A 26,490-nucleotide genomic window follows, 5' to 3' on the forward strand; every position below is an offset into this window, starting at 1 on the left:
AGGCAGAAACTTAGAAAGGTGGTGGAGAAAGGCTGTTAGCAACAGGCATACTGAACATTAGCTAGAAATAGCAGGTGACAGCTAGACAGGAGATTAACAATTACAAAAAGAAGAGATGAAATAAAACCAGCTAGCAGTTACAGAGCACCTGCAGTGTGCTGGGCACTAGGCTAAGTGCTTAAAAATACTTTCTCATTTGATCCTTACAACCACCCTGGGAAATGGGTGGTGTTATTATCCCCATTTTATGGTTGAGGAAACTGAGGCAGGCAGAGGTGACGTGATTTGCCCAAGATCCCAGAGCTAGTGAGGGCCTGAGTCAATTCCAGACCAGTGTGCACTGCACCCTGCCACTGCTGCTTATGCTTTAAACAATAGCAGTCGTAGGCTATTTTGTGTGACCTCTGGATAGCAATGCATGGTGCAGTAATCAGTGTTCCTAATGATAGTATCAGGCATGAAGAAATGATTGTTAATGTTTAATGTAGTCCATTTAAGGAGGTAGGGAAATATCTATTATATTGGAAATATGTATACTATATTGTTGAAATATTTCTGTCCTTTAAAATAAAGGGCACTTTAGCACTTAATTCTCAGTATTGCCATATATATTAGGTGTCACTTTTACCATAGAAAACTTTTTTACATTCTACCCCAGTGGTATTTATATCTAAACAAGTTTATAATCATAACTTCAGGTCACAGAATGACACATATGAAGGAGAGATTTCAGAGACAGTTCTTTATTCATGTTAGGAATAAAATTTCCTTTGATAAAAATGACTGGGTCTTTATGACCACATAATGAGTAGATTCATTATCGGTTATCCACTTCCCCTAAAAAAGATTTGTCTTAAAGTAGCAAGGTTGGGGGTCCTAATTAACACACATGAAAGTATAACAGTCTGGGCTTCCTCCTGCAGATGGAGAGGGCAGTTTAAGAATAGAAAAATTAAGCACCAGCTCTGGAGTCAGGAGGACCTGACTTCAAATCCAGCTTCAGACACATAACACTTACTAGCTGTGTGACTCTTGGCAAGTCACTTAACCCCAATTGCCTCACAAACAAAAACAAAAAATAGAAAAATAAGCTTATATTTAATAGATGTAAATGTGAAAGTGAGCTAACTGGAAGTGTGATTCTGGATCTGAGCAAACTTTCTTTGAATGGCCGGCCCATCTAGATCTTCAAGGACACTGTAGATAAAAGTGAACCTATGGCCCTGCTTGTAGACTGACCTTGGGGATTCCCACATCTCTCATCTAGAGTCAGCCTTTCTGTGGCAGGACTAAAAAAAAAAAATGCTCATAGAAAACAGGAGAACAGCAGAGACAGCATAGGGACAGCCCTGTTGGTGAGAAAGAATTCATTTTGGACATTATGATGTGATAAAATTAGAGGCTTACATGAATAGAGCTCTTTCACATTTGCAAAGCACTTTCGTTTAAGCTTCTCAACGACGCTGTGAGGTCCTCTAGGTATTATTGCCTCTAGTTTACGAATGAGAAAACTGAGGTTCAGAAGTTAAGTGACTTGCCTGTTGCCACACAGAAAGTATCAGACACAGGATTGGAACACAGGTCTTTCTGACTCCAACTTAATCTTTCTATTTCCCTCTACTGCCTTGAGTCTAATGCAAATAATTGTGGGCCAAGAATTAAAAAACTAGGATGCTAGGTAATTCTGATTGCGGCTCTGACACTGGCTATCTGTCAGCCAGGCACAGAACTTAACCTTTGTGCTCCAGTTTCCTGATCTGTAAAACAAAAAGAACAGAGACAGCATGGTGGCTTAGAAAAAGCCCCACGTATAGATCTTAGCATTTCTGCTGCTTACCTTGTGTGGCCTTGGGAAAATTATTTTCTTGTCTCCTTTGTAAAATTAAAGATGAACTAGATGATTTCCTCAGTTTTCTTTTTATCTCTAAATGTATGATGCTATCATGAAATATAAATCTACCCCAATACAAATTGTATTTCCTGACTTTGATGAGAAGGAATAGAATGGTTTTCACTGGGTTTGTGTAATACTAAAATGGTAACTTTTTAAAAACCATTGTAGGTTACCTTTTACATTGTCTTTTCTTACCTGAAAAGAAAAGTCATGTCTTAAATCTAAATGGCTAGAAATTATGGAAACTTTGAGGGAAACGTATATGGGATTTGATTTTCTTACTTTTGAAGGGTCTACATTAAACCTTTTATATAATAATAATTACAAAGAAAAGTTTTGTTGTGTCTTTATAGTCAAGGAACTCCAGAGAAATGATCTAAAAGAAATTGGGTTTTGTGTGCTACTAATGAAGTTTTCTTTCTCTCTCGCAGTATTTGCATGAAAAACACATCCTTCACCGCGATCTGAAAACTCAGAATGTCTTCTTAACGAGAACAAACATCATCAAAGTAGGCGATCTGGGGATTGCCCGAGTGCTAGAAAATCAGTATGACATGGCTAGTACACTTATCGGAACACCGTACTACATGAGTCCTGAATTATTCTCAAACAAACCCTACAACTATAAGGTGGGGAAGGGCTACCATTATCGACTTACCCTGCTTCTAATTGTTCATACTTTTAGAGCCAGATTGAATAAAATTTGAATTTGTATAGGGAAAATTATCTTTTATTACAAAAATTAAGAAGCATATGGTGTAACCATGCTGACACTTTTTTTTTTATTTTTCCAGTCTGATGTTTGGGCTTTGGGATGCTGTGTTTATGAAATGGCTACACTGAAGCACGCTTTCAATGCAAAAGACATGAATTCTTTAGTTTATCGAATTATTGAAGGAAAGGTAAAAACAAGTCTTGAACTGATTGTATTTAGTGTTGGGAACAAGATTTATTTAGCTCAACTTTGCAAATAACCACTTGTCCAGGGTAAGTATCAATTTACATTGAATGAGTAGAAAAAACATTATTCAACTCATAGGGGAAAGGTGAGCTTAGAGTAAGGAAAATGCACTGATAATACTTTTTAGTATCAATTTGCAAGGCTGGTTTAATGGCTTTAGAAAAATATTTTTGGATGGCTTTTTGAAAACAGGTACTCAGCTACAGTGCAGATTCAATGGAACTTTGGGAGGGTGTCTGGTCCATAAAAAAGTTTGATATTAAGTAGATATTAAATGAAAGCCATTGAAAATAATCCACCTTGTTGCTTTGATCCTATTTTTGTTCTACAATAACTATCATCTGCAACAACTTATGTCTATTTCTAAATTGAGAATTGCAGAAAATAGTATTATATATTATGTGGGTGTCATTGTAACAAGCCCTCTTAATATCACAGCATTTCATGATTAAGGTTTGCATCAAAGCTGGGTGAGAGCGAGGCTCCCCCTGCTACAGGGACCGGGGGATGCTGTGGCTCTCCATTTTTCATCCCTTGTCCTCACCATATGACCAGCCCATCTTTTCCCATTATCTTATTAAACTATTTATAGATAAGATGTAAAATTATGACATTGTAAATATTCAAACTTGTCATTCCATACAAAACAGCTTAGCCATTGCTGCCTCAGACAGATACCCTGTTTAGGTTAGCTGGGTGGCTATAAATGTATGTTGGAAACTGTTGGTGATTATTTACTTTTTTCTATCCAACATTGAGTCATATTTGTCCTGTTGTTTCTCCCTGCAGCTGCCACCAATGCCAAAGGACTATAGCCCACAACTGGCAGAACTGATAAGAACCATGTTGTGCAAGAAGCCTGAGGAAAGACCCTCTGTGAGAAGCATACTTAGGCAACCCTACATAAAACGCCACATTTCTTTGTTTTTGGAGGTCACAAAGGCGTAAGATATTTCCCATACAAGAATCTTGGCTAAAAAGTTTAATAGTTGCAATAAAGTAAGGCATCTATATTTTTAATGTTTCTCTAGGTAGGAGCCTAAAGCCAGATCTTTACAGGAAATGACTTAGGTACTAAATTCTCTTGTCTTTTAACTTTTGGCTGTTGTCTGTATTTGTTAAAATTGAAAACCTAAAGGGCCAAGACAAAGACCAAATTGTTTGGCTACATAGGATTTGTTCAGATATAATAAGTTATTCTCAGACCTCTGAAGGACCCCATGAGGGATCCCTCAGAAAAGTCAGTTCCCATTTTGTCTCATATCTGCTTTTCTCCCCATACAGCTATTCCCAGATCTGTTGCTTTGGTCTCTCTCACACAGTGTAACCTATATTATATATTGAATATATAATATATTCAATATATCATATATATATATGCCTATATTGAAGGGATGGGCGTGCCTCCTGTCTTCGTAACATTGGATGGCTCACTACTGTGAACCTCAGGTTTTTTTAATCTGAAAATAAGAGGGTTGGACTACACAACTTTTGGGGTCCTTTCTAGCACGAAATATATGAACCTGAGACTTTGATTAATTGACTTGCCCATGGTTCCAGAGATAGTAAACATGAGAGATGAGATTGGAACCCACTGCTTTTAACTCCAATCCAGAATTCTCTCTGCTATGTCACACTAGTTCTAAGCCCACTGAAGGAGTTTAAAGAGATTGCAGACAGACTTTGAGAAGCTGACTCCCAGGATGGGGGGGATGTGATGTGCTCTTTTAATACAGTCTAACACACTTATATTTTTAATGTTTCCTTTCTCTGATATACTCTGCATCGTAGCCAAATTCTGACTTACCCATATATGACTATTCTGCCATCTCTGTGTTTTTGTACAGGCTGTCCCCCATGCCTGAAACACTTTTCTTCTTCACTTCTGCCTTTTGGACCCCCTAACTCCCTTCAGGGTTCAGCTCAAGTGCCTCTTACAAGAGGCCTTTCCTTATTCCCCCTTTTGTTAGTTCTCTACCCCACCCCACCCCCATCTCTGTCACCTTCTTCCAAATTATAGACTCTTAAGAGTTGGAAAGGTCCTCAAGGGTGGTCTCTTTCCAACACAGACCTTATCAGGAATTCTGTTTAAGCCGTGTGTGTGTGTGTGTGTGTGTGTGTGTGTGTGTGTGTGTGTGTGTGTGATGGGGACAGGAAGGGAGGAGTGGTGGCTGTGAAGGTCAAGAATGAACAGCGAGGTGGGAATATACAAGAAGTCAAGGAATGAGGAAATTTAAAGGAGGAAGCAGCTTGGTGAGCATGGCCTGAACAAGTTCACATCACACCTGATCTTCTTTACCTTCTACATCTGAGCCTCAAGTCCTGGGCAGAGATCAGTGATGTCCAGAATGAGAGCCCTGCAGCCCTTCATAGCAAAGGAAAGTCCATTCCTACTCTTTAGACTCTTGGGCACATTATTATGACATGGATCTGTGACTGTGACTTTGTGGGTGCCTCTCTCTAAGGCAACTTGCAGCCAGCCCTTGACTCTGCAGAGAAGTCTTAGGCTAAGTGATTTGTTTCATCAGTATAGGTCAGAAGCTGAATTTGCATCCAGTTCTTCTGCCTTCACAACCAGTACTTTTATCTACTATGCCACATTGTATATAGACTCCCAACAAAGGTGGGAAATCAAAGAAATATTTTCAACAGGAAGAGCTGAAGAAAGAAGGGGCTCTGATCCATTTGATTATAATACTTAGCATATAGGCACTTTAAAGTTTACAAATATCTCATTTTATCCTTACAACAACACTAGGAGGTAGGTGCTATTATTATCCCCACTTTACATATGAGGAAACTGAGGCAGATAAGTGACTTCCCCAGGATCATATAGCTAATAAGTGTCTGAAGGGGCAGCTAGGTGGTGCGCTGGATAGAGCACTGGCCCTGAAGTCAGACGGACCTGAGTTCAAATGTGGCCTCAGACCAAACACTTGACAGTTACTAGCTGTGTGACCCTGGACAAGTCACTTAACCCCAATTGCCTTTAAAAAAAAAGAACTAATAAGTGTCTGAGGTTAAATTTGAATTTAGGACTTCTTGACTTCAAGGCCAACACTCTACCACTGTACCACCTAGCTTATTAGAACCCTACTTTGTATTGTGTATTTTCAGATCTGCACACATTTTTTTCCTCAGTAGAATGTACTTTTTTCTTTTTTTGTCTTTGTATCCTCAGCATACCTAGCATAAGGTATGGCACCTAGTAGGCACTTAATAAGTGTTTGAATCTTGCCATATTGAATGAAACAACTTTTTAATATATTTCCTGTATTTTCACTTTATGAAGGAGAACTTCCAAAAGCCATATTAAAAATGGTAACCCTAAAACCAGACCTGCTGCTGAACTTATTTCAGTAAAAACTGAATCAGACAGTGAAAGGATCATCTCTCAGCAATATTTCTCAAAGCCTTCCAAGACACCTACAGAGGTATGTTCCCATTAAAAGGATGCATTTTAAAACAGCTGTTAAAATAATAGGTCGTTATATCAGGCTATCAGTTTATGTGAAATATTTGTGCTTTTCTAAAGAATGTCCTGTAAAAAAATTAATTCTAAAACCATATTAAAAAGATATCATGGTAATAAAGTTAATTTATTTAAAACACATTTTAAAATAATGTGGATTGTTAAAATAAGATATTAGTACCATAGTAATTCTTAAAGCATGTTTGCAGGTTGAAGAAAAATGTTTATCGCAGCATAAACCCATGGATGCTTGCCATTCAGAAATAGCATATCCTAAAAGCCATCCCAACAAGAATGATATGCCCAGCCCTGGAGACTCTTTAGCAACAATCAGCAAGGTGGATATTAACATCTTACTTGCTACTGAAAGGAGAAACTCAAAGAATGACAACTTACTGCAAGATGACAAACTGAAACGCTCTGATATTTCTCATGAGCCAGAAGCTAAATTTAATGTGGCCCCAGTGAAGGAAGAGGGTCAACAAGTTAGTATGGAGCCTGAAAATCTGGCTTCCTCTCAGACTTCTGGTGAGATCATTGATGAAGAGAATGACACAATGAAACTTCTGCAGCCCTTACACCAGGACCTCAAGCCAACGGGCCAGGTGAGGCTTTTGGCCAGTGTCAGCTCTCAGTTTCAGAATAGAGTAAAAAGTGCTAGTTGAATCTAATTCAAGTTATCTTATCTAGGTCTGTTTTAAAAAGAAGTTAAAAGAAAATCAGCTATTCCATATACTATTTTATATAAAAACTGAGACAAGGAATTTGGACCAAAGGGATTCTCAGCTATCTCTGTCCTATTCTGTACCATTGATGGTAGTGGAGAGGGAGAAACTCTCAACAACTGCTTAGATTTTCATCCTGCCTCCCTCCTGCACAGTCCTTCACTATATAGGACTAAGCCAGCTCCATTACTAGTTCTGACGTTTTAACATTATTTCTCCTGGGTCCTCAGTGCATTTTCATCACAATTTGGGCAAGTTTTGGTCAGCTTCTAGAGAAGATGTATAGTCAAAAGTAGATTGAGTATATTGTTTAATTAAGAAAAAGAAGTCATCAAAAGATTAAGGCTTGGAAAAGTAAAGTGGAATAGTGAGGAAAAGATTTTTTAAAATTGACATCCAAGGACTTTGAAGAGGAAGTGAAATATGGGACCAGAATTATAATTCTTTTTCCTTGTTTGACTGTCAGATTACATTCACATAAGTTTTGAGAGCTACTTTTGTTACCAGTTTTATTACTTCTCTGGGTTTTGTTTGTTCATGAAAATGCAAGACCTTCTTGTTTCAGGATAGTTCGGACGCGACCGAAAAGCTCTTAGCGTCATTCGTTCCTGTTGTCCTGGTAAGTCTCTAAACCTTCTAGTGATCATATCTTACTTGTTCCAGCTGGTAAATTAGGATTTCTTCTCTCTTTAGAATTTGATCAGCTGACTTGATCTCATTTAATTCCTGATGAAGCAGTTTATAGTTTTGTAAGAACTGCTCAAGCTTTTCATCTTTTGTGACTATTCTCTGCCTGATATTGAAGGCAGTGACAAAAGACAAAAAGAATAGAAGATATTTTTCCTGTAGTTTTATAGTTTGTTGGTTGCTAGTAGATGTAAAATTATTGGTTAAATGCTATTCTCTGTTTAATAGCTCAGCCTTACTTTGTGTTACTGTTGAATCACTGACTTTTCAAAAGAAATTTTTTTGTCAAACTATCAGTGCCCCATAGTCTTAGTTATTAGAAAACACAGACATTGCAATAGTAAATTTGGTACAAGACAATTTTATTTTAATTTGTTATCTTTCAACTAAACATTTTTTCATTTGTAATCTTAGAGGTACATTTCGTTTTTATATTACCTTCATTTCTGAGTACATCTTCCCTTGCCTCTTACCCAGCGAGCCTTCCCTTGTAACACAAAAGAAAAAAGAAAAAAAATTAGTTCAGCAAAATGAAGCTATTTCTCAGCCAAATCTGAGAGTAAATACAATTCCACATTCATAGCTCCCCACTCTGCAAAGAAGGGAGGGAAGTGCATTTTCTTATCTATTTTTTTTGTGTGTGTATAAGATATGCATTGATTCTTTATATAACTATCTAAATTTAATTTGTGGCATCTGGATATTTTTACACCTGAAAGTTGTTCTATGGAAACACTGAAAGAAGGCTTTTTTATGTATAAAATTAAATTTTTGAAAGTAGGTTATATTTTTGCATCCAAATCACTGGTTTTTATCAGGAACTAAATTCTTAGTTTAAAAGAAACAAGTGGTATTTTGCTGAACCACACATTTACAATTATTTTTTCCATGAAAAAGTTATAGAAAATTCTTAGCCGAAAGAGTTCAGTTAAGTTCAACAAATGTTTATTCAATAGGTGGGACTGTGCTAAGTGCTGAGGGTACTAAGACAGAAGTAAAATTTTCCTTGCCCTTAAAGAGCAGGGATTTGACTAGGCGAAAGAACATGTGCACCCACAGTGAGAGAAATTTAGGGAGAGAGAGAGCACTAACAGCTGAGGGTATCGGAGACACCTGAACCAAGCCTTGAAGAAACATACAGATTCTCTGGTGTTGAAGTAAAGATGGAGTGCATTCCCAGGATGGTCCTATGCAAATGCACAGAAGTGGGAGATGGACGGAAAGTGGCATTCAGGGAACAATTAGTCCAGAATAATTTGGGTTTTTTAATTGGGCAAAGAGAAAGAATTCTGAATTGGGATAGAGTAGACTGATACTGTTTTGATTGTAGTCCAGAGTAGCTAAAAGACATTTATTTTCAGAATTTCTTCATGTACCAAGGGAAATTTGTTTCTCCTCAGCCCCGGAAACACTTTTTTGGATGCTAACTGAGAAGGCTTGGCCATTTATAAAATCCCATTTCATTCCATGGATACAAGAATTTTTTTTTCATTTTTAGGATAGAATCAACCCATACTTACAGCCCCATAGTTCTGTGTCTGAGCCCTTCCAATCCCAGCAACGAAGGCAGAAAAGAAGGGAACGAGTTGAACGAAGTAGAGATAATGGACAGGTGGGCAGAAACTTCTTTGGGATAATTTATTTGTCATGTATATTTAACATTGAAATTTTCAAAACTACACAAAAATTGTGTACTCCACTGCTCATTATGGTATGAAGGAAATTTTGAATTTTCAGCAGAGAAGAAATTCTGATAGGTTCTCCAAGCTGGAAATATTTCACATCTGATCCTGGTGATGGACTGGGCTTTGTCTGTCTGAGGACCAGCCTGGTCTCTAGAGGGTCATCACCATGGTAGCCTTAGAAGGACAAATTTTTTGATCATGGCAACTTTTTAAAACACACACACACACACACACGTGTATATTTTAATTTTACCTTGTTAAATATTTCCCAATTACATTGAAATATTTTAACATAAATTTTTTTTAAATTTTGAATTCCAAATTCTCTCCCTCCTTCCCCCCCCTTGAGAAGGGAAGCAATATGATATCAATTATACATATGAAGTTATACTAAACATTTCCATATTAGCCATGTTGCAAAAGAAAACAAACAAAACCAAGAAAAATTTAAAAAGTGAAAAAAATATGCTTCCATCTGCACTCAGAGTTCATCACTTTCTTTCTCTGAAGATAGATAGCACTTTTTATCATAGGTCCTTTGGAATTGTCTTGGATCATTGTGTTGATTAGAGTAGCTAAGTCTTTCATGGTTGATCATTGTTACACTATTGCTGCTACTTTGTAGAATGTTCTACTGGTTCTGATCACTTCACATATATGTCTTCCCAGGTTTTTCTGAAACCATCTTGCTGGTCATTTCTTACAGCTCAATAGTATTCTGTCACAGTGGTATACCACAGTTAGCTATTCTGCAATTGATGGGGCATCCCCCTAATTTCCAATTTTTGCCACTATACAAATGCTATAAATATTTTTGTACAAATAGGTCCTTTTCCCTTTACTTTGATCTCTTTGGGATACAGACCTTAGTAGTGGTGTTTCTGGGTCAAACAAATGGTATGCACCAGTTTTATAGCCCATTGGGCATAGTTCCAAATTGTTCTGAGAATGGTCAGACCAGTTCACAACTCCACCAACGGTACATTAGTGTCCCTGTTTTTCCACAACCCCTCCAAGTATTTGTCCTTTTCTTTTTCTTTCAATTGGATAGGTATGAGGTGGTACCTCAGAGTTGTTTTAATTTGCATTTCTATAATCAGTAATGAGTTAGAGTATTTTTTTCATGTGACTATTGATAGCTTTGATTTTTTCTTCTGAAAACTGCCTGTTCATATCCTTTGACCATATATCAATTGGGGAATGGCTCTTATTTTTATAAATTTGGCTTGGTTCCCTGTATATTTGAGAAATGAGGCCTTTATCAAAGAAACTTGCTGTAAAAATTTTTTCCATTTCTTGCTTTCCTAATTTTGGTTACATTGGTTTTGTTTGTACGAACAAATTTTTAATTATTTAATCAAAATACATTTTCTTCCCATTTTTATGTCTTGTTCAGTCATAAGCTCTTCCTTTAACCATAGATCTGACAGGTACATTTTTCCATGCTCCCCAACTTTACTTATGATACCACTTTTTATATCTAAATCATCTACCTATTTTGACCTTATCTTTGTATACAGTATGAGATGTTGTTCTCTTCCAAGTTTGTCCCAAACTGTTCTACAATTTTCCCAGCAATTTGTTAAATGTCGAGTTATTGCCCACAAAGCTTGGATATTTGGGTTTATCAAACACTAGATTACTATGGTCATTTACTCCTACGTATTGTGTACCTAATCTGTTCTACGGATCCACCACTGTATTTCTTAGCCAGTGCCAGATTGTTTTCGTGATTATCACTTTGTAATATAGTTTGAAATGTGGTACTGCTAGGGGTCATGGCAATTCTTTGAAAACCATTTACTAGGATAAAAAGGGATTGTGATGTGAATCAGAGGAGGCAGCACCTACATGATACAATCACAAATTCTTGAAGTAAGAAATTTGTCTCACCTATGACAGGCTTTGGGTAAGTTGTTTTAGATTCAGTTAAAGTAACAGTTGCCCATAAGATACATAAAGGCTATCATCAGAAGAGCAGGAAATACTTGGAAAAGATGACATGCTAAAATTAGTTTTAAAATATGAACCAGTTACACATAGTAGGGGAAATGTTTCCTTTTGGAAGAAGATGGAAAGATCATTTTTGGTGTGTAAGGGAGTAGGCCAGGATGGCTAAATGTGCAATTCTCTTTAGTGAAGTATTGATAATTAAGTTTCATCTTAAATGGAGATGGCTGACTTATTGAAGGAGTTTCCTCTAGTATTCTTCCTTCTAAGTTTCATAGAGAGTGGCTAATATTGGGTGGATTATTTTTGTAAAAATATAAACATTGTACCTTTTTAAAGCAAGCTTTTGGAAAAACAGTTTTGGGAGACTATAATGTGAAGTGAAAAATGGAAAAGGATGAATATGAAACTGAACTTGTCTTATATTTTCTTTTTTTTAAGTTCCAGGAAGTGTCTCCTAGACCTTTGCCTTCTCCTCCCATTGCTAGTAAAGTAGTTGAGAAGATGACACAGAGGGATGCTGATAAACATAACACGGAAGTAATGGTGTCTGTGGACAGTTCAAGAAGCAGTGAGATAACGTCCTCCAAGGTTTGCAGGAACTTTTTGAAATTGACTTAGCCTTTGTAATACTTTTTGATGTAAAAATCAGGGTAAATTGTGGAGTTGAGGACAGCATGTGTAGTGGAAGCAACACTAGACTTAGACGCAAAAAACTGATTCAAATCCCACTTTTACACTTAATGGTTGTGTGACCCTAAGCAAGTCGCACAATCCTCAGTTTCTTCAGCTACAAAATGATGATAATAATACCATACCTACTTCAGAGTATTTGCAGGAAAAGCATTTTGTAAACCTTAAGCTGCTATGGGGAAATGTACTATTATTCTCCTAGTCCTGGTTTGCAGAATAGTTTACTGAAAGATGGAAAGGTATCTCAATTCCATAATGAGAAAGAACATTGGCAAATTATAGAATAGGGACCCGTCGGATTGCTTAGTTGAGCAGGCATGCAGCTTCCTTGGTTCAGGTCCCCTGCTACTTCCAATATAAAAATTTGAAATTAAGGAAGATTAGGTAGACTTTTTTTAATGCATTGAAAACTATTCATTTGCAAACCTCTGAAGTATATGTGCTTATAGCTGCAGTGGCTTTGACATTGAAAGAGGCTACTTTCAAAGTGCCCCTTGAAGACTGCTGCAGAACATTTTCATGGGCTAGTGATGGAGTAACTCTTAACTCTCTCTCTTCAAAAGGATCGACCTTTGTCTGCCAGAGAAAGGAGGAGACTAAAGCGGTCACAGGAAGAGATATTTCCCACTGGTAAGATCTTTTCTCCCTCCCCTAACCTTGGGGTGAGTGGTGGGGGAGGGAGTATATATATTTAATTTTTTTTTCTGCGTGAAGATATGAAGAAAAGAAATTATACTCAGTGAGGTATAGGAACTTTCAGGATCCATTTTGAGATTTTGGCTAGTACAAAGTAATTTAGGTAGTCTTAACATAGTCCATACCTACTTTTGGTTTGGAAAAATGCAATCCCCTAAGTATGTATAACTAACACCAGAGAATACAGTAGATTTTTCAAGTGAGGGGCAACTAGGTGGCGCAGTGGGTAGAGCACTGGCCCTGGAGTCAGAAGGACCTGGAGTCAGAAGGACCTGAGTTCAAATCTGTCCTCAGACACATAACACTTACTAGCTGTGTGATCCGGGGCAAAGTCATTTAACCCCATTGCCTCATCAAAAAAAAAAAAAGATTTTTCAAGTGAGTTTTTATTGTGTTTCCACTTCTAAACTTTGTCTTAATTTGTCTAGGTTCAACCCCTTGTGCTCAAGAACATGAATGGAGAGTAAAGGCCATTGGGAAGGGTAGTCCATAGCTAGGGATTATTAAGAAATGAGCAAAATGTTTAAACAGATAACATTTATGCAGTGCTTTACAGAGTGTAACACAACTTGTGAGTGGTATAGATATCCCCATTTTACAAATAAGAAAACTGAGACTCAGAAGTTAATTGTTTCACCCCTAACCAAATGGCTAGTGTCATGCCAGATACACAAATCTTGTCTTCTGTACTTCTCTAAGGCTCAGTTTCCTCATCCGTAAGATGAAGGGGCTGTGCTGGATGGCTTCTCAGGTACCTGCCAGCTCCATGTCTCTGATTCTTTGAGTCCAAGGCCAGTGCTCTTTCTGCTAGCTCCTTCCTGCTCTGCCTGACTGATGCCCCTAGTTTTAAGCCAAATGGCCTTTGATAGTTTTTTCAGGTCCTTTAGTGAGAAGAGGTTCTCTGGATGCAGGAGAAGGAATGAAGTTGCATATAGAAGATGAGCATTTCGTAGCTCATCAGTTATCTTCAGATGTGGACACCTCTCAGGTAAGCCACAAGCCACATTCCTTAATTTGGAAGTGTTTAAATTCTTTTCTTTATTTTTACAGCAAAACCTCATTAATGAGAATTCCATTTAGTTAGAGGAGACCAGGATAAAGTTTGCTTTTGTCCCATCTATAAAAAGTTTCTTAAATAATAATTGGAGGTCCTCTCCTCTTTACTCCAGTCTCTGATAAAGAAGAGGTAACCCTTCTTGGCAGGGCGAAACCTTGATCTCATCCTTTCCTGTCTTCCCCTGCAGATTGCCTCCACAACAGCCTCTTTTTCAAATCTTCAGTCTCTTCCTATCTTTTGGTTCATTCCCAGCTGCCTGTGAACATGTCTGGGTTTCCCCTGTCCTTTAAAAAAAAAAAAAAGGAACTCATTAGACAGTACCATCCCATTAAGCAATTATCTTATATCTCTCTTCCTCCTAATCATACTTCTAGAAAAAGCTGTCTACTCTCCTTGTGCTCCTTTCTCAGCCACTTGCAGTCTGGTTTCTAACCTCTAAATTGCCAAATCTGATTGCTTTTTCTCAATCCCCATCTTTCTTGACCACTTAACAGCATTTGTCCCTACTGGTCATATGTCCTCCTGGAATCACTCTTCTTTATGGGTTCTCTTCTTGTTCTCCTGTCTGACCACTCCTGAGTCTCCTCTGCTGCATCATTAGCCATGTTAAGCCCTATAACTGTTCGCTGGACTTCCTTCTCTCTCTCTCTCTCTACTTTCTCACTTGGTGACCTCCTCATATCTCATAGATTTGATTATTATCCTTATGCAAATGATCCCCAGATGTATGTATCCAGCCCTAGTCTGTCTTCTCACCACTCCAGCATCACTGTCATTTGCATGTTTTAAACTAGGTGTCTTATAGGAGGTCTCGAAATCAGCATATCCAAGGTTGAACTCATTATCTTTCTCTTCAAAATGTGTCTCTCTTCCACAGTTCTTTATCTCTGCTGAGGATACCAGTATCCTTCCTGATATCCAGGTTTATGATCTTAGTGTCACCCTTGATTCCTTCCTGTCACTCCCACATATCACATCAGTTGCCAAGTCTTATCATGTCTACCTTCCAACATCTCTCATACCTACGTCCTTCTTTCTGTTCATATGGCCACTGTCCTAGTTCAGTTTTCTATCACTTCTCACCTCACCTGTGGCAGAGTCCCCTGATTGGTCTCCCTACTTCACTTCCCTCCTCTCTCCAATCTACCCTCCACACAGCTGCCTATTTTCCTCAAGTGCAGGTTTGGCCATGTCATTCCCTTACTGTGTAAACTGCAGTTTATCCCTGTTGCCTCTGGGCTCAAATAGAATCTCCTGTGTGGCATTTAATTCCTTTATAATGTGGCTCCAACCTGCCTTCCTAGTCATTTTACATATGCATTCTTCATACACTCTCTGGTCCAGGCAGACTTGACCTTCTGGCTTTTTGTTATATACAACACTCTTAGAGCCTTTGGATTTGCTGTCCCCCTGCCTGAGATCTGTCCTCTCCTTCTCACTTGGGGAGCTTAGGATATTTTGCTTCCTTTAAACCTCTAGTACCACTTGATACATGAAGTCTTTCCTGATCCTACCCCTCCCTGGCTTCTAATGCCTTCCCTGTGGTCCCCAGTCGCCTTGTATCTGTCCTGTGTCGTTACAATCCTGAGCTTCTGGTCATTCATTTTACTGGATAGGCCTGAATGGCAGGGGTGTCATGTAAGTCAGAGGCTGTGTGGCCAAGTGCCCAGAAGGCCAATCTTAGAGCCAGAAGAACCAGGCTGGAATCTTATCTCAGCTTCATGATGGCCAGTGGCTCTGGCTGCTCTCGATCGCCCTTTAAACACTGAGTGGCAGAGAAGTTGCTACCCTGCATTAGGGAGGAAATGCCTCCCCAGGAGTTCCCTCTGCCAGTGAAATCACCAGGCCAGCTCTGGGCCCTAACCGAACCCTGGATTGTGCATATCCTTATATATGTACACAAAGTCTTCTCCAATTGAATATAAATTCCCTGAGGGCAGGTACTGTTTCATTTCTGTCTTTGTATCCCCACACATAGTAGGCACTTAATTAAATTTTTATTGATTAAGGATGACAATACTGGAACTAAGACAACAAACTTTAGACTATATTCACACACAACTAATTATTATGCTAATAACTCATCACTAAAATAAGTAGCCCAAGGTTGTAACTTTGTTAGCTTGGTTCTTGGTACACACACACACACACACACACACACACACACACACACACACACACACTTTGCCAACATGCCCATCTATCTGGCAAAAAAAAATCCCTTATTTTCTCATTTCACTACCAGTCTCTTACACATTCTTCTTTCTTGTACATTTATAATAGAACTTGGACATTGTTTTTCCTTACTTGTGAGGCATGATTGTCATCTAGTGGGGAAAAAAGGGTTATATATTTCCTGACTTACGATAAACTTTTTCTAACTGAATAACAACACATAGGGGAAAGAGCAGTTTGTTGCTGTTCTACTCTGACACTATACATTTTGGTGAAGAACAAGACTTATATCTGAGCATAACAAAGTTTCATTTCTTTAAAAAACAAACATTCTGTTACTCAGATGTTTCCACTAATTCAGACTGACCTAAGCCCCGATTGGTTCAGATTACAGGTTTGAATGCACTTAATGTATTTTCATATTCCACATGAGGCTTCCTTCTGAGCTGCTTATCAGATGTTCCTTCATCATAATCAAGCTTTAACCAGAAAAGGTTATTTCTGGATAGAATTTGATGGTTAGTCTAATAAGCCAGGGCCCATGTTGGTCAGTCCTAGTCACACTGAAAGATTTGAGCACTATGTAGAATTGTTCTTGCTTGGGTGAAAAGGATACTTCTTGTTAGGGTTGATTTTTCCCTGAGGTGCTGTGGGACCGAAACATGTTGCTCGTTAGGCTTCACTTGTGGTCTGGGTTAGAAGGGCTTTATTCAATCCAGTAAAGAATTTTGGTTTACAGAGTAATTTCTATCTTCTTCAACAAATATGTAGTAAGTGGTAATCATTTGTTTATAGAGCACTATACTAGGGGCTGATGAAGCTACTGAGGTTAGTTACAACATGGTCCTTATCTTAATGAAATTTAAAGTCTAGGGGAATAAGACACAAATGCAAATGCCTGTGATACGTAGTGTTAACATAATTCCTTAAAGTGGTGAAACAAAACAAAATGTTATGTGAAATTCAAGGAAATAAGAAAAGTTTCCTAGGAGTTAGGCTTTAAAAGATAGGAAAAAACAAAAAAGGTAGTAGGTAGATAGGAATTCCAAGCACAGGAAATAGCATGAGTAAAGGCACGGAGGAAGGAGAATGCAGGTTATTTACAATAGCAGGGCTTCTTAAACTTTTTCCACTTGCAACCCCTTTTCACATTTTGGCAGTGTTCATTGGTGTTGCAGGGCATGATGGCATGCACAGTGCAAAGTGTGCATGATATGTGTTCAGAACCACAGCTGCAGTGAAGCTGCACTATATGATGGGGGCAAGTGCTGCCAGGAACACCTTAGATTCATTACTCATTTGATTTTTAATTAATTTTTGGTTGTTGCGCATTCAGAAACCTTGAACTGTTGCCAAATTTTAAACTGACCTACAGTGTAAGAAGCACTGATCTAGAGTACTTGGAGGGGGACCAGTATCAGGCTAGAAGGGTAGAATGATGCCAGGTTTTGGAGGGTTCTGAATTTCAGGCTAAGGAGTTTGAACTTTACTTATTAGGTAATAGGAAGCTATTACAGATTTTTTTATATGACCAAATCTATACATAAAGATTAGCTGGAAAGTAGTGTTAAGGATGGTTTAGAAGGAGAAGCAGAGACAGGAAAGCCTGAAAGGAAGCAAATGTAATTGTCCAGGTGAGTGTTACTGCTGAAAGTCTATGCCTACATGATGGCAGTAGAAATAAAGTAAGAGATGGATGAAAGAGAGATTGCATAGGTAAAAATGAGAGGACCTTGTCACTAATTGGATATGAAAGGTGAAGGAGGGAAGAGTCTAATGTAACACTGAGTTTTCAAACATAGGAGTCTGGATGAATAGTGGTATTACTAATAGAAATAATGGGTTAGGTCAGAGGAGTTAAATTGTAGCCAGATAGATAGAGGTTGCTTTAGCTTAAGGCTTGTAACACAGGAGCTCCTCAGCTGCCTGTGGGTTCACTGGACTCGGGCAGACTTAAAGGACAGTGGAGCCCCAGGTAAGGAGTTATGTTACTTTCTCTTGGCAGCCGATGAGACGAGGGTAGGGGCATCTGCCTCTACAGTGTCCGCTTAATCACTTTACTCTTGCAGGGACCCGCGGGATGAGAGCTAGGAGCACCCGTCCCTACAGCATCCCCCTAATTCTTGGTGGCGGCGGGTCGAGACAAGCACAGCTTTTCTGCTTTCACATTCTGCATTTGCTGATTTATAGAGAAACACACAAAGAAGGCATCGTGCCAACAATAAGCTCATAAGTTTACATTAACTACGGTTACATAATGATGTGTCAGCAGAGAGCAAGTGCAGTGAGGGGCTTTACCAGTTAAGCTTATCAGCATAGCACAAGTGTGGTATGGTTATTTACAACTAAGGATCCTACAATCCATGCCACCTTACATACAAGACCGTGTCATATCCTTGCATTTTGGATGTGTAATTACTGAGAATTTTGTTTTGTCAATAGGAAAAGAACTTAGTTCGTTGTCTGTCTGAGGATGAGCTAAGTTCTTCTACAAGTTCAACTGATAAGTCGGATGGAGATTCCAAGGAAGGGTAGGTGTATTTTTTTTAACCTCCCTTCACAGGTTAATCCAAATGTGCTGGTGCAAGTCTGTGTTTTTTAAATTGTTTTCTATCTTAATTATGCATACTAGTGAACGCATCTGATTTTTGTGTACTTCTTTTCACATAGAAGGCCTATGTTGGCTCTTTTTTCTGCAATACTGAAGTTGTAAATTTAGTTCAAATTGGTACGAGCTTGCTAGCCAGCTTTTGTTAGGTATATTTTAATGATGCTTTTTGCTTATATATCATATTCATTCCTGAATATCCCCCTCCAGACTTCCTCATCAGGGAGCTTTCCCTTGTAACAAAGATTTTTTAAAAACAATTCAGCAAAAACAGCCAGTACATAAACCATGTTATAGTTTCTACACCATTCTACATCCATAGTTCTTACCCCCTACCATCCACTTCTTTACTGAAAAGAAAAGGCTGCATTTCTTTCATTTTCTCTGGGACTTGGTCATTTTGATTATATAATGTTCAAGCTGCTGATTTTTTACTTGAATATTGATGGGGGGAATAATCTATGACTATGATAAATATAAAATTAAAAGCAGCTATTAAATTGGAAATGGTAATCATAGGACTGTGAAAGATCATTAGTTTCTTCCCTGCCTTTAGATAATTGCACCTAAATTATCCTACTGATATGCCTCTGTTTCCACCGTATACTTTTAGCTCAATGTTTCAATTTCATGATCCAAAGGGACTTGGATGAGGGAAGCTATGGCAGGTTCTTTACAGGCTGGATGCCTGGAGTCAGTCCAGTGGGAGTAGAGTGTATGAAAGGGACAGAGGCCCCCACACTTGGACCTACAGTAGAAGAAACAGACTTTAAAAGAACTGAGACACTAGTAGGTTTGCTAAACCTGTAATCCATTGGATAAAAGATAAAAATTGACCTAACATCTATACTGGAAGATGATTCTAGAAAAAAATCTGAGGAGAAAAAGGGTTGGCAATGTGAAGTGAGGAAATTTATATACATTATTTAATAAGTACAAGACAGGTTCCCATGAATCCATATAGGGCCATGTTAACTGATAAAATCTCTGTAAGTTTTCCTTTACCCCTTTGTATGTTTCCTTGTAGTGTTTAGTACTAGTAAGTCTTTAAATATGTATATACACAGACACACACATCATTTACCCTACACTCCAAAGTCCCACTTTACCAAGGAAACTGGGAAAGGCCATAAAGAAAGCAGACTGGACAAGTAAAGATTTAAAAAATTCTCCTTGAAAAGCTGATCAAATTACTCTCAAATTAATTCTGACTTGAAAATAAAATATGAGTGTTCTGGATCACATAACCAACAAGGTAGAAAATTAGACAGGAATTATGTGCAAAAAGTAAAACAACTGGGGCAGCTAGGTGGTGCAGTGGATAGAGCACCAACCCTGGAGTCAGGAGGACCTGAGTTCAAATCTGGCCTCAGACACTTAATAGTCATTAGCTGTGTGACCCTGGGCAAGTCACTTAACCCCATTGCCTAGCAAAATACAAAATACAAAAAAAAAAAAAGGTGAAACAACTTAACTGCCTTCACAGTCTGGAAAACCAACAACTCTAGGGAGGTAACAATTCAGTGAGCTAACAGCAGGGAAGAGTAATCCTTGACTCCTAACTTGTTCATTCCACACTCATTATACTCCTTATACAGGGTTGCATGGACCACTTTTGGGCTTGCAATGAAACTGTCTTCTGCCTTTACCCTGCTTCTTCCCAGTGGCAGAGAATTAAAAGACAGAAGCTTACTTGGCTGGGAAAATAATTCAGTGACACTTCATATTACAGCAGTGCTCAGTCAGAAAACTGAGAAACAGAAGGAACTGGGATAGGACAGATGTATGGCTGTGAGGCACTCCACTAAGCCTGAGGGAAAAGAGCCCAGTATCCACCTGAGGCTGGCTTTTTCTCCCCCCCAGAAGTCACTTGGGGCGGAGATTTGAGGCCTGTGAAATGTGAATGCCCAGTATGGAAAGAGTCTGAAATGGCATGGGGGGGGGGGACACCAGCCCATGGGGAAACAAACAAAGGGGAAGGAGTCAGAAAATGAGCAATAAGGGAATATAAGGGGGGAAAAAAAGTCTGGAATTAACTAAAGATCTCAGGAGGAAGAATACTAAAAATTTTGAACAAATGCAGATAAATCAACAGTGGAAACATTAATAACAGAAGGGAATATGGCTTTGAGAATAGCTAAGAGTCCAGACATCTATGAATAAATATTGCAACACAAAGGAAAATGATTCAACACTTCAGGAGAGAGATCCTGTGGATTCCTAAGAGAGTAAAGAATCACAGCAGGATGTTTCTGAATAGATTAAAAGAGAAATGAGAATTGTAAAAGCAGAATTTATTTTCTACCTTCTTAATTCTTTGTGCATAGTACAAGTAATTGGCAGGATTTAAAAACTTGGATCCATAGTGCTAAGTCTTACCAAAGAAACAAAAGCGATAATAACTGATTGGGACTGAATGTACACAGAAGTAAAGGGCAGTCTGAAAGAAGAGAAGCAAAAAGCAATGACATTAAAAAGAGAACGTGCTCGTAAACATTTGTCTCTGAGACACCGTGCACAGAAACAACTTGAAGATTATCAGTCTCCCAGAAGAGCGTGATGAGCCAAAAACCTGAAATGATAATGCAAGAAATAATACAAAAAAACGGCCCAGAACTTCTGAATATGGAAAACAAAATGTCTACAAGAAAAAACTCTGTGTTGTGAACTCCAAAATACATAGGTTTAAATTTAATAATTTTAATGATAAGCAACAAATTCTGCAAGCAACTTCAAATATAAAGGAAAAGAAATTTGAACAACATGCAATTATTCTGCACCCACAAGAAATAGCAAAAGGGAACGGAATGTACTCAGAACAGCAAAGGAGCTCAAGTTACAACTCAAGGTGATGTACCCTTGAAACCTGAGCCAAACCATTAATGGAAAAAAATGAAGTTTGACAAAAAAAGAACCATTTAAAATATTTCTAGAAAGAAAACCAGATTCCTTTTATGAGGCAAATATTGTGCTAAAACCTAAACCAGGGAAGGATAAAGCATATAAGAACTATATAAACCAGTATCATTAATGAATATTGATTCCAAAATTTTAAATAAAAACAGACTACAGCCATTCATCAAAGAAGTCATTCATCATAGCTAGGTTGAATTTGTAACAGGAATGCAAGGATGGTTCAACATTAGGAAAACAATTATAACTATTTTGAAAACAAAAATATCCAAAGCTCTGTGATTATCTCAATAGATTTGGAAAGAGCCTTTGACAAAGTATAATACTCATTTATGCTAAAAACCCTACAAAGTGTAGGCAGAAAGGAACCTTTTTAAAATATCATCAAAAGTATCTAAAACCAAAAGCTAGCATCATACATTTACGATGAGGATACACTAGGACCTTTCCCAAGACCTGTGGGAGTAAAACAATGATGCCTACTTTCCCCACTATTATTGATATAATCCTGGAAATGGTAGCAATAGTAATAATAGAAGAGAAAGGAATTAAAGGCATTAAGTTAGGTAAAGAGGAAATAAAACTATCCCTATCTGCTGATGAATATGATAGTTTACTTAGAAAATCTTAGGGAATTGACAAAGATTCTAATTGAAACAATGGCTTTAGCAAAGTTGCAGGTTACAAAATAAGTCCTTAAAAATCAACAGCATTTCTATATATAATAGAATATAAATATAAATATCCAAGAGGCAGTAATAGAAAAATTCTGTTCCAAATAAATACAAAATGCATAAAATATCTAGAGATCGGTTTACCAAAACATAGAAAATTTTTTATAGATTCAACTACAGAGTGCTTCTTTTTTTTCTTTTCTTTTTGCATTAGTTATGCTATAAAGAATTAGAACTAATGGGAGGAACCATGAGAAAGAGGAAACAAAACAACAAAAAAAGCTAATAGTGTGCTTCAATCTGCATTCATACTCCATGGTTCTTTCTCTGGATGTGGCTAGCATTTTCCATCATGAGTCTTTTGGAGTTGTCTTAGATCCTTGCATTGCTGAGAAGAGCTAAGTCTGAAAGTTAGTCATTGCACAGTGTGGCTGTTACTGTGTACAATATTCTCTTCGCTCATTTCACTTAGCATCAGTTCATGTCTTTCCAGGTTTTTCTGAAGTCTGCTTGCTCACCATTTCTTATGGAACAATAGTATTCCATTATATTCATATACTACAACTTGTGCTGCCACTCCCCCATTGATGGGCATCCCCTCAAATTCTAGTTCTAGGCCACCACAAAAGAGCTGCTATCAATATTTTTGTACATATGAGTCCTTACAGAGTGCTTCTTAAAAAAATAAAGAACTTAAATATCTGGGTGAACATTCAGTGCCCATTGCTGAACTGTGCCAATATAATAAAAATAATAATACCAAAGTTAATTTATAATTTTAATGCTATACCAGTCAAATTATTAAAGGGATACTTTGGTTCAGTCTGACTTGGGAAAGTTCCGGGACTGGGCAAAGGAGAATCAGAATCAATGGAACTCGATAACCCAGTGCTTGATAAAGTAGAAAACATAAGTTATTTAGGAAAGAACTGCCTATTTGGTTAAAAAACTGATGGGAAAACTGGAAAACAGTCTCACAGAAATTAAGCTTAGGCCAATAGCATCTACTGTATTCCACAATACATTCTAATGAACCTTAATATTAAATTAATATTAACATTCTAAATGTGCCGTTAATATTAAAGATCATATTATTAAAATATTAGAAGAGAAGCAAATCATGTACCTCTCATGGCTAGAGGTAAGACATGTAGGGGCAGGTAGGTGGTGTAGCGGATAGAGCTTTGGTCTTGGGAGTCTGGAGGACCTGAGTTCAAATGCAACCTCAGACACTTGATACCAACTAGCTGTGTGACCCTGGGCAAGTCACTTAACCCCAATCACCTAAGCGAAAAGGAAAAAAAAAGATTTTTTTTTTTGTTGGTGAGGCAGTTGGGATCAAGTGACTTGCCTAGGGTCACACAGCTAGTGTCAAGTGTCTGAGGCAGGATTTGAACTCAGGTCCTCCTGATTCCAGAGCTGATGCTCTATCCACTGCACCACCTAGCTGCCCCTAATAGATGCATTCTTAACCAAACAGGGGAGAGAGGCCACCACAAAAGATGAAATGGATATGTTTGATTAACATGAAACTGAAAAGCTTCTGCCAAACAAAATTAATGCACCTAGGATAAGAAGGGAAACAGTAAATGGGGGGGGGGAATCTTTGTGCTAAATTTCTTTGATAAAGAGAAATCTTAGTTATCTAAGATATATAAACAATTAATATATATATATATGTATAAATATGCACACATTTAAAGACCTGTAGTCATTCTTCAATAGACAAGTAGGCAAAGGATATGAACAGTCCCCCCCAAAATTGCAAGCTGATTGAAAATATGAAAGAATGATCCAAATCACTCATAATAAGAGAAATGTTAATCAAAACAACTCTGAGTTTTTACCCTACGCCATGAAAATTGGCAAAGATGACAAAAGATGGAAATAGTATATGTTGGAGGGGGTGTGAGATGGACACCTTCTATAATGCTGTGATGGAACTTTGAATTAGAAAAGGTCATTTTGGAAAGCAATTTGTAATTATGCAAATAAAGCGGCTAAAATGTCCATATGCTTTGATCCAGAGATTCTGTTTCTGGGCTTATACACTAAGGAGACCATTAATAAGAAGAAAGTTCCCTATACACCAAAATATTAATAACAGCACTTTTTGTGATAGCAAAGAATGGAGGGGGCAGTATTTGAGGCATAGCTAAGTAAATTGTTACATGAATGTAATGGAATATTACTGTGCTATAGGAAATGATGTATGTGATGAACAGAAGCATGAAAAGATCTCTATGAACTGATGCAGAGCAAAGTAAGCAGAATTAAGAAAGCAATGAACACAGTAACTACAATAATTTAAATGGAAAGAACCACAAAAAAAATCGAAAGTAAATATACAATTATAAAGAACAAGTATGGTTGAAAAAAGAGATATAAGAAGACACTTCCTTCTCACTCTTTTTACAGTACAGAATACTGTACAGGTACTGTACATTGCACTTATTTTCAAACTTTATGTACTGGTCATTTATTCTGGGTTTTTTCCTCCTTTTTTTGTCCTAAAAAATGCTATTCATTATATGGAATGACTGTCTGCAAGAGGCAAACTGATGGAAACTATGGTGATATAGGGGGAAAAATCCCCAGAAAATCATTAAAAAATGATAAAAGCGGGGCAGCGAGGTGGCACAGTGGATAGACCACTGGCCCTGGATTCAGGAGGACCTGAGTTCAAATGTGACCTCAGACACATAATACTTACTAGCTGTGTGACCATGGGCAAGTCACTTAACCCCATTGCCTAACTGAAAGGAAAAAAAAGATAAAAAAAATAATAAAAGCAAAAAAAAGTGAACATGAGTATATTATATTTTTTTATGAAAATTCTTAAGACCAAACTAATTATAGATGCAATCTTTTTCAGGAGAGGCCATACAAATGAAATGAATGATTTGGTACACCTGATGACTCAGACACTAAAAATGGACTCTAAAGAGAATTGTGAGAATCTTCCAAGACTTCTTCCTATGTCAGAGTTTAGACTTCATCGAAAATACAGAGACACACTAATTCTGTATGGGAAGGTTGAAGAGGATTCTGAGGAACTTAGGCTTAAAGAACTTTCTCCAGGTCTGTGACTTGTTACTTTTGAAGCAAACTGGAAAGTATCTCTTTACTGGGGGTAGAATACTTGAAAGCCAAAGTAGTTTAATAGTAGTTTGCACATTTGATGTTACCATTTACAGATGAAATTTTAATCTAGTTGTTTGATTAAAGATGTACTATTGATGCCATGCTTTATGCAGTAGGTGTTTCTCTAAAAAGTTGGGTTTTTGTAAATAGCATCACATTTTAGATATATTAGGAGAGCTTACTATTTAAAGGAACCTGTGGTGAACCCATTAGAACTTATCTTTCCCCCAAAACCCTCCCCTCTTTGTAACTTTCTTCTAACTGTTGAGGGCACCACCATCCTGTAGTTACCCAGGTTCACCACCTAGATGTCACCCTTGAGTACCCTCTCACACTTACTCCACATAAAAGCCTATTAACATATCTCATGTACCTCCCTTTCTCTCCACTCACAATAACCACTTGGCACAGGGTCTTATCACTTCATGCCTAGACTATTGCAGTAGCTTGTTGACTGATCTCTTTGCCTTCATTTTCTCCTGACTTCAGTCCATCCTCCTGTCATCCACCAAAGTGATCTTCCTAAAGTGAAGATCTGTCTGACTGACTCTTTCTCTCTCACTCAACCTCACACATACATACACAGACACAAACTCTCACTCACACACACAGACGTATACACAGGCTCCCTATTACTTCAGGATCAAATATAAAATTATCTGGCTTTTAGAGCCTTCACAACCTGGCTCCTTCCTGCTTTTCCGGTCTTCTTACACCTTACTCCCATCCACATACTCTTATGATCTAGCAACATTGGCCTTCTTATGTCATCTTGACACACGACACTCCATCTCCCAACTCCAGCCCTTTTCACTGGCTGTCCTCCATGCCTGGAATGCTCTCCCTCTTCACCTCCACTTCTTGGCTTCCTTCAAGATTCAACTTATATCCCACCTTTTGCAAGAAGCCTTTCCTGACTCCATTCCCCCCTACCCCGACTGGGATTATGTATCTTCTGTGTATATAGTTGTTTGCAGGTTGTCTCACCCATTAAAATGTGATCTCCTCGATGATAGGGACCATGTTTTTGCGTTTGTTTCCAAAGCATTTAGCACAGTGCCTCACACAGTTAATAGATGCTTATTGATTGATTGATTATAGAGGCTTCTTTGTAATAGAAACTCACCTCCCTGATTTACTTGATTTTTAATTGAAT

General features: G+C 37.9%; 1 protein-coding gene across 5 annotated transcripts in view; it reads left to right on the plus strand.

Annotated features, from left to right (window-relative positions):
* Window positions 1-26,490, plus strand: part of NEK4 (NIMA related kinase 4) — a 35,741-nt gene that overhangs the window by 6,960 nt on the left and 2,291 nt on the right. For 2 of the 5 annotated variants that reach the window (XM_020971537.2, XM_020971541.2), the window contains 12 exons: window positions 2,326-2,523; window positions 2,689-2,796; window positions 3,645-3,799; window positions 6,148-6,289; window positions 6,537-6,932; window positions 7,618-7,671; window positions 9,238-9,351; window positions 11,816-11,965; window positions 12,631-12,697; window positions 13,633-13,751; window positions 18,438-18,526; window positions 25,066-25,271. In XM_020971537.2, the coding sequence (XP_020827196.1) occupies window positions 2,326-2,523; window positions 2,689-2,796; window positions 3,645-3,799; window positions 6,148-6,289; window positions 6,537-6,932; window positions 7,618-7,671; window positions 9,238-9,351; window positions 11,816-11,965; window positions 12,631-12,697; window positions 13,633-13,751; window positions 18,438-18,526; window positions 25,066-25,271 (1,798 nt within the window). Of the gene's footprint in view, window positions 1-2,325; window positions 2,524-2,688; window positions 2,797-3,644; window positions 3,800-6,147; window positions 6,290-6,536; window positions 6,933-7,617; window positions 7,672-9,237; window positions 9,352-11,815; window positions 11,966-12,630; window positions 12,698-13,632; window positions 13,752-18,437; window positions 18,527-24,392; window positions 24,626-25,065; window positions 25,272-26,490 lie in introns of those variants that run through there. The other 3 variants (XR_013485863.1, XM_020971540.2, XM_020971539.2) reach the window with 3 other exon arrangements.

This window comes from Phascolarctos cinereus, unplaced genomic scaffold (assembly GCF_003287225.1).
Source record: "Phascolarctos cinereus isolate Bilbo 61053 unplaced genomic scaffold, phaCin_HiC Scaffold_4;HRSCAF=312, whole genome shotgun sequence".
In the NCBI taxonomy this organism is placed as follows: Eukaryota; Metazoa; Chordata; class Mammalia; order Diprotodontia; family Phascolarctidae; genus Phascolarctos; species Phascolarctos cinereus.